Source organism: Mytilus galloprovincialis, chromosome 12 (assembly GCF_965363235.1).
Source record: "Mytilus galloprovincialis chromosome 12, xbMytGall1.hap1.1, whole genome shotgun sequence".
NCBI classification, from domain to species: domain Eukaryota; kingdom Metazoa; phylum Mollusca; class Bivalvia; order Mytilida; family Mytilidae; genus Mytilus; species Mytilus galloprovincialis.
In genome coordinates, this window is record NC_134849.1 from 3,749,136 (window position 1) to 3,764,836 (window position 15,701).

Here is a 15,701-nt window from a genome sequence, read left to right on the forward strand (position 1 = left end):
TTCAATGAGTTAATTATTTCTCAAGTTTAACATTTACCCAAAAATACTCTGCAGTAATTTTTTTAATAACTTTGTGGCCTAATAATCCTATTTTCACTGACTTCCATATTATAAATTATTATAAATTGATTAAAATCATGAGAAACAGTTTTCATAACATTTTTTAACTACTAAATTCAGATAGGTCTATAAGAAATGAAGTAATTTTTCAATTTTATTGATGAAAAATCTACATAAAAATGAAAAAAAAAATTTCCAACCTTTTTATTATGGCATTAGAAAACAGACATACATGTTTATACCTAATACTTATCCTCAAAAACTACTGGGGATTCCTTGTAATTCATGGGCTACTAATTTTCTGGTTTCGTGAGTACCCCTAAGCCAAAAATTTAAATGTTCAAAAAATTACAAAATTTATATTGACTTGTACACGGATATAGGCAAAAACCAAAAATACAATATCCACAAGAATTGGTAACAACAAGAATAAATAATCTACAGTGATACATCTCAAACTTGGCTTTCATTGTGAAGTTCTAATAAAGTGATCAGAACCAAAAATGTTTCTAAATAAACCAAAAAAATCAAAAGTAACTAGATTGACTAGTCTTTATAAAAGATCCTCTATATAAAAAACAAACAATACAGACAAAAAGAGATCAATATGAAATAAAGAATGGCAAAACAGAGTTCCCTCCCTTGTAATGTTACCGTTGAATTTCATGACAATTCTGCACAATCACATAACTTTCGCTATTTCAATGTACTTTGCAATAATCAATATCTGACTTGTTATCACTTTTATATCTATATTCGCAAATGGCTTATATCTGGTCACAAAAAATATTATTAAAAGGTTATCCAATTCTTCATAAGGGTAAAAATGATGACATGTCATACTGCTGACATAGGTTTAATATAACTATTTTAAAAAATATTTTTCATTAATCAGAGAATATCAAAAGCCAATAATTGGCATATTTTGGTCACAGAAAATGAATAAATGAAGCAGGCCCTTATGAGTCACAGAGGAGACAGATGCTAAAGTGCTCCATCTTTTGACAAGTTCTTTCAATTCTTAATGTTCTTTGTCATCCATTGTATCTTGCAAAGATTAATTTACAAACATTTGTAAAAAAAAATGTGTACCCTCTTAATTCTTGTAGAAAAAGATTTTTATGAAGCAATTACAATAAAAAATACTTTCAAAAAAATCTCAACTGCAAAATTAGACCTATAAAATGTGTAAAACAAGCAAAATGGACTGTTAAACTATCACTAAAAGTTTTACTTCATGCTAAAGCTTTTTACAATATATTGTATGTAATTTGATATGAAGGCATTACATATATCATTAGAAGGCAATATAGCTAATATAGCTGTAACAACAAAGGTGGACTGAACATGTTTGTCCAATCCCTCAATTATGATTGTTATGATATAGAGGAAAACAAATAATTTGTGGAGTTTTTCAAACTCAATTTTTGTGAAATAAATCAAAAGTGACTTATAATAGGTATTCAAACACTTATGGTAACCAAGAAAATCATTTCAAAATGGCTAAATGTTAAATTATTTGGTAAATTTCTAATTCTTTAGAAATATTTTTAAATGATTATCACTGGATTTTTTAATAGATTATCATCTTATTCTATAGTTGGTACAGGTGTTTGGACACTGATAGAAAAGGGTTGATACAGAACTCAAAGCTATTTAAAATCTGATTTTCCTGGGTTTCATGTAAACTTATAAAGAATAGCACTAAAATTATGCGGCAAAGATTTTAATTTACGGTTCAGCCAATTATAATACATAAGCTCTATCAGATTATTCAACATTCACCTGGAATAACATTGCAATTCTGTTATTTTATAACAAGTAATTTTCTATCAAAATACAAATACAGAGAAACTATCTACCATGTCTACAGTGACCTTTCAAAAACAAATAAATCTGTTCCCAGCACAAATTTTTTATCACAACAATCATTAAAACAAACAACTCTCTAACTGACAATTTACCCCATCTTCAAAAGATTCAGTTTTAACAGGTTTAACTGTAATACATTGTTGCATTACTTGATTTTGATTTTAAATGGGATTACTAAACTAATTGAAGCTATTAATTGTCTTATGGTCCATGTTAACCATGTTAACAGTCATTTTAAGCTTTAAATTACAACATGTTTAAAGACTGAAGTACAACAAATAAATGCAATATATTTTACACAAATGTTGACTTATCATCACAATCGTTCTCTTCCATCCCAGAATTGTTCTGGATATTAGTGTCATCACCAATTTCATTTACAGATTCTACTGTAGAATCTCTACGACTTGCATCATCTGTCTGGTTTAAAACTGATGGATCTACAGAGGCACCGGGAGAAGGGAGATTGTTAATTTCCTGAAAATCTTCAACTTCAGCTTCAAGTGTAAAATTCTTTAACATTTGTGCATTGAGAAAGTTTGTAACTACAGTTTCTGCTTCATGCATATCATCGTCAAATTCCAGATCTGACGTTATTTCCAGATCACCAGTTAAATCTGGATCTGTAGTTAGTTCTAGATCTGGTGTATGATTTGGTCCTGGTTCATCATTTGAAAGTTTAATAGAAGGATCATATCCACTTTTAACTGACATATCTAAATCTAAAGAAAGATCAGAGTTATCTCCCTTTAACATAGGCAAATCTAAATTTGTTGTCTCCCTTGTTTTGTATTCTTGATCTTCTGAGGGTTTATTTTCAAATTCTTCACAACCGTGTAAAGTGAGCTCATTCATGAACTGTTTCAGGGAGAGTTGAAGGTCAAAATCATTCTGGTTTTCTTGTGAGGGTTTTAAGGAGAGATCTTCTGCACGGCCACCTGAGGCTTGGTCAGCTAGTTCAACCTCAATATTATGTCTGTCATGATTGCTTTGTTTTCTCTGTCTGCTCATGTTAGACCAACATATATTGCTAGTTTTAGGCAACAACTCTCCCGTATTATTTGCTATTGTATTTGTGATTTTTGGTTTTGTGGAGAAAGTTTTTGCTTTGTTGTCTTCACCAAAGTCTATATTTGATACAGAGAGATTTTTTATAATTCCAAAAGTTTTATTATTTGTAGAAGCACCATCAAAATCAACGATTGTCAAATCATTAGAAATGCCATGTGCAGGGCTTACTTCAGCAGCACATGCTCCTAACAATTCATCTGGCACATTGTTTGTATGGTCACTTGTTTCTAACATATATTCTGGTCCTAGGTCAAGGTCACCTATTCCTGTGTCAGCCAATAATTTCTGAACGGTACGACAGTCAATACAGTCACTATGGTGGACATCCTCGACAGTTCTATTCGGAACACCTTGGACAGTATCCCCTAATTCAGTGGATCTCCCCTCATCTGGTGTGGGAACAATATATTTCAACTTTTTATCTACAATGAACAAACACAGAGCATGAGGTAACACAAAACAGTATATATTGGAAAAGGTTTACTCAGCAATACTTGAGTTCATTCCATTATTTTAAAGAAAAAGTTTATCTTGATTCTCTACAGAGATAAATTGTATGTACATCTTAAAAACAGTCACCCTTCAATATTGAAGAAAATCTAATATGATTCATGACTCAAATATCTTTTTTGTTGAACTGGTTTTACTGACATTTTTTTCTATTATGTTTTATCTCTATGTACTATAAAGTTTTGGCAAAAAACACTAAAAAGAGTAAAAAACATAATTCTAATATTTTTAAGAGTGCTCAAGGCTTTTCTAGTTTTTTAGATAACTAAAATTTAACTGTTGACCATGGAGAAATATTGTAATACAAAAGATGTAGTGGTGGAATCTGTTTCTCTAATGATTTGTATTTGTCTTTTTAAAAACAAATGCAGCAAGTAATGTTCTTTGTATGTGACTTCATTATGCATGGTCACCTTTTTTCATGAAATCACAATAGGAAAATTCAGAAGGAACCAAGAAAATGTGACGTCATAATAAAGTTTTATCAATCATTTACTGAGAACAAATATATCACTAGTGAGGAGAAATATTTTTCTCACACCAATCAAAAAATGTTAAAGTAGCACAAAAATTAGGGAAATATTTTTCTAACACCATTCAAAAAATGTAAAAATCGCACAATAATAAGAGATACTTCTTTCTCTCTCCTTATCTATAGCTAGTTACAAACCTTCTGATTCCTCAGGGGTCTGTGCTCCAATCAAAACACTGTCTCTGCTGAAATATACATCATTATAAAAGAATTATCAATGTATCAGTATTTCTAGCCTCATGGTAATGTAATGCTATAATAATCTGAAGTGGTTTTTTTAAGATAATGTTATGGATGTGATGCTATAATGTTTTAGAAACAAGATGGTATTTCAATTTCCCCTGTTTACCAGGATGCTAAATGAAATATCTCAGGTGAACACTGGTCTATAGTTGCCATTTTTATCTTGATGTCAAATTATAAAACATCAGTCCATTTTTTTCAATTTTTTCATGACACATGTCTATAATTAAGACCATGTCTTGAACTGTAGATGACCTTTTATTGTTTGATCTGTTGGGTTGCTGTCTCCTTGACATATGCCCAACATTTCCTCATATCCATGTACATGTAAAAATAGAGATTTATAAAAATAAAAAGATGTGGTATGATTGCCAATCAGACAACTTGCCACAAGAGACAAAATGACACAGAAATTAACGACAATAGGTATCATAACCTTGAACAATTAGCAAAGCCCATACCGCATAATCAGCTATAAAAGGCCCCGAAATTACAATGCTATATAATATACCTTTGTTGATCAAACAGAATTCCTTGTTCCTGCAGATACAATAATCTGGACATTTCTAAAGCTCTTAATAAATCCATTTGTTCATCAACTACAACTTCTGCTTGTGACTCTTCTGTAAAGAGATACAAATATCATACAATAATCTGGACATTTCTAAAGCTCTTAATAAATCCATTTGTTCATCGACTACTACTTCTGCTTGTGACTCTTCTGTAAAGAGATACAAATATTATACAATAATCTGGACATCTCTAAATCTCTTAATAAATCCATTTGTTCATCGACTACTACTTCTGTTTGTGACTCTTCTGTAAAGAGATACAAATATTATACAATAATCTGGACATTTCTAAAGCTCTTAATAAATCCATTTGTTCATCGACTACTACTTCTGCTTGTGACTCTTCTGTAAAGAGATACAAATATTATACAATAATCTTGACATTTCTAAAGCTCTTAATAAATCCATTTGTTCATCAACTACAACTTCTGCTTGTGACTCCTTTGTAAAGAGATACAAATATTATACTCAGCAATGCAATTCTTTGATCGTATTATTCTTTAACACGAGTTAAATGAGTAGCCTATTTATGATATTACCCAGTTTGTGAGAAAGCCAATGCTTGACTACCCTGTTCATGAGTGACCTGTTTATGATCTTACCCTGTTCATGATAGGCCCATATCTGACTACCCTGTTCATGAGTGACCAGTTTATGATCTTACCCTGTTCCTGAGAGGCCTGTATCTGATCTGCTTGCATACATGCCCTGCTACAGTACTCATGCCAATCACCTGTCCGTGGGTTCTTCACACGAGTTCTACTGCAACCCTTCCTTAAACATGTACCTGAAATAAATTTATAATATTTTTCTTCTTTTAAAAATGATGAATTTACTGCAAGATTTACTTTCAATAAATTAAGTGAGAAAACATCCTAATTTTTCATGTTGATCACAAGTTTTCTTTGTTGTTCACCATGTTCACCTTTGGGTGATTTGATGAGATTTTCACATAACTAGCCAATATGTCCTATATATACTTCGGATTCATTTATTTTTCGTGGATACCAGTTTTCATAGATCAAGGAAAAATTGTATTTTTGTGGATATTAGATTTTATTGTTTTGTAAAAGTCTGCCTACAAGCCTTTAGAAAAATCACACTTTGTTGGACATTAAAATTTGTTAAAATATGGCAAAAAATTTAAGTCAAATAGTGTATGGTTTAGCGTAGACCTGTTAACTGCATAAACTAACAACCCTACTTTTCAACTCTATAAAAATCCCTACCATGAAGTTTAATAATAGTAGTAACATCAGTGTCACTGTCATCACTGTCAGGCCAATCTAACATGGCTGTCACGTTGGTATGACGTCCTGAGGCATCCTTTATCCATGGATTAGCTGGGTCTACATCTTGTATAGAGGCTAAAACAGCCGATCGCAATTCATCCTGTGTGTTAAAAGATAATTGTAATGCTTATTTATGTAAAAAAAAACAAGTGAAACTGCGAGCTTCTGCTCACTGATGATACCCCCGCCGCAAGTGGATAATTTTAATAGTGTTAAAATATGCAAGTGTTCGATAAACAGGAAGTTGTTGAGTGATCAATCAGAAAATGCATCACAAAGTCTAGCTGACTTATAAAAAGCCTGAAACCAAATTTCAGAAATCCTTGTATTGTAGCTCCTGAGAAAAATGTGACGAACATTTTCAAGTTGGCTATCATGTGTAAATCATACAAGTATCAGTAAAAAGGAAGTTGTCGAGCGATGAATCTGAAAATGCATCACACAGTATAGCTGACTTATATAAACCCTGAAACCAACTCCAGAAATCCTTGTATTGTAAGTTCCTGAGAAAAATGTGACTGATGGATGGACTGATGGACGGACGGATGGACTGACAGATGGACGGATGGACAGACAGAGGAAAAACAGTAGACCCTCCTTTTTCAAAGCAGGGGTATAAATAATAAAGCCTTATACTTTATTATATACTGACAATTCTGATATATATTTCATACCTGTCAACCTGTGACGATGAAAATGCAGGTGATGACCTGCATTGCAGAATCAAATCTCAGGTCATAACGCGTACAAACTTTTTCTAGCTGAATTTCAGTATTTATGGTAATTTTTTCTTATAATTTAAATCAAAGTTACCAAAACATCAATGCATGTTCACTTTGTTAAGTTATTTTAAATCTTATCAATTATTATTTCATTGCACTTTTAAAGATTTTTATAAATTTGTGTAATAGTCTTGTGTTCTTTATTTTACCCTCAACCATCAGGATATATTTTTTAATAGTAATTTTAAACTGTCCCAGACCAGCTATTCAGCCTTAAAACACATCATCTTATTCTTTCATTGCAATCAGACATTTTCATTCAAATTATACTATAATCAAATATAGTGTAATACAGTTAAAGGAAGTATAGATGTACAAAATAATTTTCAACTTTTTTTTTCAAAATTGTATAAAGGTATAAAAATAATGAGTTATATTACAATAGGTATTTGAATTTAATTTATTTTAAGATTTAATCTTTTCCCCAAAAAAAACGGAAATATTAAGGAATAATTTTGAATGGTGACAAATAAATGGAAGTAACTCTAGTAGAAATATGTTTGTATAACAACGTTGCAATTTATTTACGACCTAAAGCTAAGGTAATTGGTGTTAATTTACAGTGTGTTTGACACCAAAGCTGTCAAGTGAAGCCATGCACTTAGTGGGTCACTTAATTTGACAGTTTACACAGCTAGATGAACTTCCTGTTCATGGAACAATTACGAATTTGCCGGCATTTCAAAGGAATATTACTTATGAAATCAATCTCAAGGCCAAGAAATACGGGTGAAAACGGGTCAATTTCGGAATTCCCGGGTTATTCAATGACCCGACGGGTGTCTCGGGTGATCCCTCAGAATTGTGAAAATCTCGGGTCACACCCGCAGAATACGGGTCAGTTGACAGGTATGATATTTTATATTTTTGATTATTTTGTATGAAAGATGAAAATTGGAAAATAAAGCATGCAAATAAACAAGAACCATACAAAAATACATTTAAGTTTCTAGCTCCCATAAATAATGTCTTATATCTTTTTTTTTATGTACAGTTTTGTTGTATTACATCATATGAACTTTACATCTGATCATTTTTTCAATACTAATAAGTTACTGAAAATAATATATTATATTTTTGTTGTTGTATTCAATCATAATTACATCTTCAAAATCCATGCTGTATTTCCTTCTCCTCTGTTTCCTGAGCCCTGGTGGTGTTTCAGGGGGAACCAGTCCCTTCATAATAGCCGACAGGAACTCCTGACGTTTGCGTTGGACAATCTGTGCCTGCTCTATAATTCGTTTACGTGGAGTACGTAGATAAAGTCTGTTGACCATCTGAGATAATATCTCTGTACATTCTTCTAACTCTGTCTGAAAGAGACAAAATATGGGAGATATAGGTGTATTCTATAATTCGTTTCCGTGGAGTACGTAGATAAAGTCGGTTGACCATCTGAGATAATATCTCTGTACATTCTTCTAACTCTGTCTGAAAGAGACAAAATATGGGAGATATAGGTGTATTCTATAATTCGTTTCCGTGGAGTACGTAGATAAAGTCGGTTGACCATCTGAGATAATATCTCTGTACATTCTTCTAACTCTGTCTGAAAGAGACAAAATATGGGAGATATAGGTGTATTCTATAATTCGTTTCCGTGGAGTACGTAGATAAAGTCGGTTGACCATCTGAGATAATATCTCTGTACATTCTTCTAACTCTGTCTGAAAGAGACAAAATATGGGAGATATAGGTGTATTCTATAATTCGTTTCCGTGGAGTACGTAGATAAAGTCGGTTGACCATCTGAGATAATATCTCTGTACATTCTTCTAACTCTGTCTGAAAGAGACAAAATATGGGAGATATAGGTGTATTCTATAATTCGTTTCCGTGGAGTACGTAGATAAAGTCGGTTGACCATCTGAGATAATATCTCTGTACATTCTTCTAACTCTGTCTGAAAGAGACAAAATATGGGAGATATAGGTGTATTCTATAATTCGTTTCCGTGGAGTACGTAGATAAAGTCGGTTGACCATCTGAGATAATATCTCTGTACATTCTTCTAACTCTGTCTGAAAGAGACAAAATATGGGAGATATAGGTGTATTCTATAATTCGTTTCCGTGGAGTACGTAGATAAAGTCGGTTGACCATCTGAGATAATATCTCTGTACATTCTTCTAACTCCGTCTGATTGAGACAAAAAATATGGAAGATGTAGGTGAGTTTCAAAATTAATTTGCATAATTGAACAGTCATTATCTCTGTTCATCATCTTGCTGCATGGACTTAAAAGTTACAGCTAACCTTTTCAGGAAGATCAAGCTAGGTCTTTGATTCATTTTTCTTTTTTAGAAAAATTTCTTTGAAGATTAAACTCATCTAGAACATGCATGAAATAATGGACACTTGATGCAAAGTAACCCACATTGAATCATTAAAGATAAGGAAAAAACAGACAAATAATAAGAGAGTATTAAATTATATTCATCTGATTTACTACTTTATTCACAGCCATTAAGAAGATAAGCTAGTTTCTTTTAATTTAAAAATACCATTCCATTGAAAATTTTCCTATTGGACAAAGGGAGATAATCCACAAATTATTGTATGTCACAACTTTCTTGTCTTCTTTCATTATGGTTTTGATGATATTTTGTTGTGCCCTGGTTTGTCCAGGTAATATTCATACACTTACCTGCATGAATTCAAACACAATTTTCTTGTAGCCTGGTCCATCAAGATAATAGCCATACACATAAGAACATTTGAGTACACGTCTAGCCTTTAACAGCTGATGTACAGCATCCTCTACAAACTTGGTCTCGGCATTAGCTGTAGCAATGTCCGTCACAGCCTCCGCTAGCTTCATCATCTTATTCTTAGTTGTACTAAGTAAAGGCTCTTCCAACTGTAGTTGAAAAAAACATTATTCATCCGTCAGTTAAGAAGCTTAATATTAGACAAGTGATTGAAAATAGCTTATATAAAATAAAGTAGATTTTGGGTACTGTGGATTCATTTATTTTTGTGGGTACCAATTTTCTATGGATTGAGGAAAACTTGTGGATATTTAGATTTGTGGTGTTTCTAAACTGTATAGTTAATATGATTATCAATATACAAGACCATGTGTTGTTTTAATGGTGAGTTTTGCACAAGTGCCTAATAAGGTGTATCAAAATATTCATGCATATTTGGTATCTTATTAGGTCTTTCCACCTTTCCGTGGAAAGACCTATTGAATTTGTTCTGATTATTATTATTTTTTTTTTTTTTTTTTCTTCCGCCTAAATTTTTTTCTTGCGTAGTATTGATGTTTCAAAAGATGTCGCTTAAATATTTGGAATATGATGTCGTATAGTTTATACCCTTTAAAAATTTACAACTGCGTAACAAAATACTTTACGTTGTAAGAGTTATCTTCCCAAACACTGTTTTTCTTGTGGCCACTACTCCTTCGCAACCGTAAAAGATTACGACAAATTTATTTTACCAAATTACTCGTTACTTCTTCAGGATTAGGATATTCATTTGGATCGAAGCTTTACGGAGACTCCATATGAGAGTTATTCCCCCTTTTCCATTTAATTAGGTGATATGCATTTCTAAATGGTAAACCATAAGTGATAGAGACAAAGGGTCTTTATATTTAAGTTCCTTGGTTCAAAAAAATGAAAATAAGGTCAAGGTCAAAGGTCAAGGTCATATTCTAAATTTAAATTTTGGCTTATTTTCTCTCATTATCAACAACCTTGAAAGATATTGACAAAATATTTTTACTAAATTATGAGTTGCGACATATTGTAACTAATAAATTTTGGTTGGAAGGGTGCGTAAACAATAAATGAGAGTTTTCGCCCATCTCATATTTAAAATCATGCCTAAAGTGATATAACTCATTAACCTTACATATTACAGACCTAGGTTTTTTTTATTTGAGGTCATTGGTTGGTGACCTTGAAATTGAGGTCAAGGTCAAAGGGTAATAGGACGTTCTAGATTTTGACCTTTGCTTTAAATTCATTTTTATACATTATAAAGTCATAGGAACTGACATTTTAGATTGATTTTTAATATTTTGATTATAATAAAATAGATCATTACTTGTGGAAAGACCTTCAATTGTTCTTTGAACAATTGGTTTTTAATTTATCTTATTCTTTTTTACAATTCTACTAAAGAATATAAACTGTAAATTCAGAAATTAGTACGTGCATTTATGGCATAATGGTTTACTTTTATAAATTGTTATTTGGATGGAGAGTTGTCTTATTGGCACTCATACCACATCTTCCTATATCTATTTATTATTGCGACTTTGTAAATTTAGAATACAATGCAATTCTAATTTTTGCGATATTGAAAAAATCCTGTTAAATTCAACTAAAAAAATTTAAAATGCGATTTTAAATTATTGCGATTATAACCGTGTCACATTTTTCACAAAAAAAAACCTTGCAATAATTTCTGAATTTACAGTAATGTGAAATATTATATTCAAAAATTGATATCTTAACTAATGCAATAATGTTTAGCTTAGTTATTGACATATTATCACTTGCATGCAAATTTGTCAGCCATTACTAATAATCACACATTAAAGTTCCCATTAACCATCCTGGGACAGATTTATGTCATTCTGAGACAAAGCTTAGCTAAATACCAGAAGGTGCTGATAAATCTATTGATTTCTTAAACCATGTAACTGACCTTATAACTATTCTCATGATTTTTAAATCTTGTGTAGTAATGTACAAATTTATTCAATTCCTGCATGCTTGTATTGTGGTCTTCAGCCTGTAAAAATAAGACAGAATCAAGATCCGTGTTCATAGCTCAAGAACAGAACGTCATTTTATATTGAATGACTTTATTTTATCTGTTTAAATGTATGTCTTATAGAAAGTCAGAATGTTATCAAATCAAAGTGCTTGAAAGCACTGAACGGTAAAGATTGGTTCAATTTATCAGAGGGAAGTAAAATAAAATATTGCATTGGTTGTTGTTGATTTAACAGCTATTATAGACAAAGGAAGATAAATCAAATTTTTAAAGAATCGGTTAACAATGACATAATTTATATTTTTAGAACAGATATTTAGATTCCTGCACCTTGCAAAAGTTATGTAATTTTCTTAACAAGTAAAACATCATTTTGTGCCTTGAATATCTGAACATATATATTACATCGATGAATTTCTGGAAATGTTCATGATTAGTATGTATAGAATGTTTAGGTCAATTAAACTATATTTTGTGTATCAAAAATAGGTCAAATGAAGGTAGTGATCAGGCTTGAAACATTTAGATATCAAGTCAGTCCCATAAGGTTTTGATTGCATTTCATGCAATCTTTACCAAATGAAAATAAACATTTCATAAAAAAAATATTCAAGGGATTTTTTTTTTCTTTTTCTACTTCTCCTCTGACAACTGAAATGGACCATTTGTGCATAAATGGATTCATGGAAAACTCTATTATATTTTTCAATGAGGTCATAAATAATAGCATCAGATGAGTAAATTGTCAAATTAAAGATTATAAAAAAAGAAAATTTATTGCAACATAGTAAGAAAGTTCATTGATCATGTCTTAAAGTAAAACTTGTCCCTACCTCATTTTGTGCCTTGTTGACTTTTTCATTGACTACTTTCACTGCTTCGTATCTGTTACATTTAAAATATCCACCAGTACTGGAATTATGTCTCTTCCAAGGATCAAGGCACACCCAACAGAAGTCATATTTACACTGGAAAATATCAAATGTAAAAAATGTCAATTTAAGAGAATAAACTTCAGCAACAGATTACTTCTATCATGTCAAATATACCAATCTTAGATCTGAAAACTTTTTTTCCTTTCTTGTGTTAGTCAGTTGCTATCCTATTGATGGACTTTTTTTGTGCATGGTTAAGTGGAAAGTAATTCAGATATGAACACCTTAAGTTTTGCCTTTTTAAACTTGCCATGTTCTTTTTACTACTTAATGATTAAAATTGACACACAGAAATGTCTTGACAAAATAATTAAATACCACTAGATTGACAACAACACTTAAGTAATCTGCAAATTTATCAATTCGACATATTTTGCAGATCTAATCGACGAAGGTCGACTTAATAAATTTGCAGATTACTTATAAGTGTTGTTGTCAATCTAGTGGCATTTATATTTTTCTTTCTTCAACCCTGCATACCTTTTGTATCCACTTAAGGAATCTCTACCTACACAGATTTATTCATATAGAATAAGATTATACTATGTCAGCTTAAATGACTGAACATAAAAGGAATCAATTTGCTAACTTCTGGTGTGAGAGTGGACAGTGTTGATTGGTTGAATTGGACATTACTACTAACATATGACCTTTACCTTACAACATTTCATATGGTTACACCCCTCATTCTTCTGTATAGGAGATTTACAGTTAGGACAAGACTTGGAATTAGTAACCAGCCAAAGACAATTAGCAGCATTCTCAGTTTCTTCTTCTGTGGTTCGTACTAAAAAAATAAAAAATAAAGATGTAGGACAAATGATCACGACTAGGCAATAGTCATTAACAGTTGGTGTTTATATATTTAATAGTAAATAAATTTTAAATCAAAGCGCTGTAAGCACTGTAGGCAGTTAACCAAAAACCAAGGCAAACATAACAAGAGGCTGTCACAACGACAGCAAACCGGATTTATTAACATTTATTTGTCTCCTGGCAATATCACAAGAACCATAACTGATGAACGGTGAAAGTGAAAATCATCAATATCAAATTTGACCTGCATTTTATCATCAGTATCAACATATTAAAATTTGAAAGAGCTTAGGTTGAATGATTCATGAGTAAATGCAACAACATGAATGGAAATGCCATTTTTTTATCTTTCAAGAACCATAACTCCTGAAAATCAACATTATTGAACTTGACCTCCATTTTGTCATCAGTAACAACATATTAAAATTTGAAAAGCTTTGGTTGAACAGTTCGACCATCATGAGTAAATGCAGGGACATGACTGGAAACGCCATTTTTCAATCTTTCAAGAACCATAACTCCTGAACGGTAAAAGTCAAAATCGTCATTCTTAAACTTGACCTCCATTTTGTCATCAGTAACAACATATTAAAATTTGAGAAGCTTTGATTGAACAGTTCATGCGTAAATGCACGGACACGACTGGAAACGCCATTTTTCAATCTTTCAAGAACCATAACTCCTGAACGGTAAAAGTCAAAATCGTCATTCTTGAACTTGACCTCCATTTTTTTATCAGTAACAACATATTAAAATTTGGGAAGCTTTGGTTAAACAGTTCATGCGTAAATGCACGGACCCGACTGGAAACGCCATTTTTCAATCTTTCAAGAACCATAACTCCTTAACGGTAAAAGTCAAAATCGTCATTCTTGAACTTGACCTCCATTTTGTCATCAGTAACAACTGTTACATATAAAAATTTTAAAAGCTTTGGATGCACGGTTCATGAGAAAATGCACAGACAACATTTGGTGCCGCCCGAACGCCCGCCGTACATCCCCAAATCAATAACCGACATTTTTGTCACAAAAATCCGGTTAATTATGAAAACTGTGGCAATGTTGATTCAATTTTCTTTTTAAAGATTTAAAAGATCAAACATTAAACATTCATATATAATTGTACATTTATGTTCATTTAATGAATTAATCATTAAGGCAAATAATTCATATTTTATCAAGGTTTTCAATAGCAACGCACATGACCACGAATGGTTATGAGTCTTTCATGAGTCAGCAGTGGTACAAATTTGCAATGATTGCAGTTCTTCTAGTTGATCGTAATTGTTCGTATTAGTTGATTGTTAGTCGTTCAAGTCGACTTTAGTACGAGCTTGTAAAAGTATGAATGGACTTGCTTCCCTGGAAAGAAAACTGAGTTTGTGTTGTACAATACAAAAGTTATGAGACACAAATCAGACAAATGTTTACTACTACAGGGATCAATGGTGAGGTCTGACTGACCTGTCCATAGTAAATGTAAATGACTCCCACCTTCACCCCAAGTCCATGATGTCTCAGTTTGGAATAAAATGACAAGTGTTAGGGTCTAGGAAAGTGATATGCATATGTGTCGCCTATGAGATTGACCTTGTATGTCATTCAATCTTTTTTGAAATGACAAACAGGAATGAATATGGTTTAGGTATCTCAATCTTTTACAAGTTCTCAAAACACACACAAGAGGGTGTGGGGTGACCCTAGGGGCTACCCCTATTTTTCATTGATTTTTTTATATTGTCCCATACATGAATATATATGGTTTATGGGTGGGGATCTCGACCGTTATCAAGTTTTCAAACAGGAGGGGGTGGGGGACCCCAGTGACTTCCCCTATATTTCATTTGATTTGTTATATTGTCCAATACATGAATATGTATGGGTGAGGGGTGGGGATCTCATCTGTTTCTAAGTTATCAAACAGGAGTGGGTAGGGTGACCCTAAGGACTCTCCCTATATTTCATTTGATTAGTTCTCATACATGAATATATATGGTTTAATTTAAAGGTGGGGATCTCGACTGTTTCCAATTTCTCAATCAGGTGACTGCAGGGACTCCCCCTATATTTCATTTAATTTAGAGTTGGGGATCCCAACTGTTTCAAAGTTCTTAAACATGAGGGGTAGGGTGACCACAGGGACTTCCCCTATATTTCATTTGATTTGTTATATAGTCTTATACATGATTATATATCATTTATATGGTTAAGGAGTGATGATCTCGAATTTTTCCAAGTTCTCAAACAGGAGGGTGTACAGTGACCATAGGGACCCCC

At 32.2% G+C, this 15,701-nt stretch overlaps 1 protein-coding gene across 1 annotated transcript in view; it reads right to left on the reverse strand.

Annotated features, from left to right (window-relative positions):
* Positions 1-1,770: 1,770 nt before the first annotated feature.
* LOC143055035 (ankyrin repeat and IBR domain-containing protein 1-like) overlaps positions 1,771-15,701 on the reverse strand; it is a 29,715-nt gene continuing 15,784 nt past the window's right edge. The window contains exons 13-22 of the mRNA XM_076228169.1: positions 13,263-13,393; positions 12,505-12,639; positions 11,600-11,686; positions 9,585-9,797; positions 8,038-8,250; positions 6,090-6,252; positions 5,525-5,647; positions 4,800-4,911; positions 4,184-4,230; positions 1,771-3,425 (exon numbers count right to left, since the gene is read on the reverse strand). Of these exons, the coding sequence (XP_076084284.1) occupies positions 2,227-3,425; positions 4,184-4,230; positions 4,800-4,911; positions 5,525-5,647; positions 6,090-6,252; positions 8,038-8,250; positions 9,585-9,797; positions 11,600-11,686; positions 12,505-12,639; positions 13,263-13,393 (2,423 nt within the window). The 3' untranslated portion in view covers positions 1,771-2,226. The remainder of the gene's footprint in view (positions 3,426-4,183; positions 4,231-4,799; positions 4,912-5,524; positions 5,648-6,089; positions 6,253-8,037; positions 8,251-9,584; positions 9,798-11,599; positions 11,687-12,504; positions 12,640-13,262; positions 13,394-15,701) is intronic.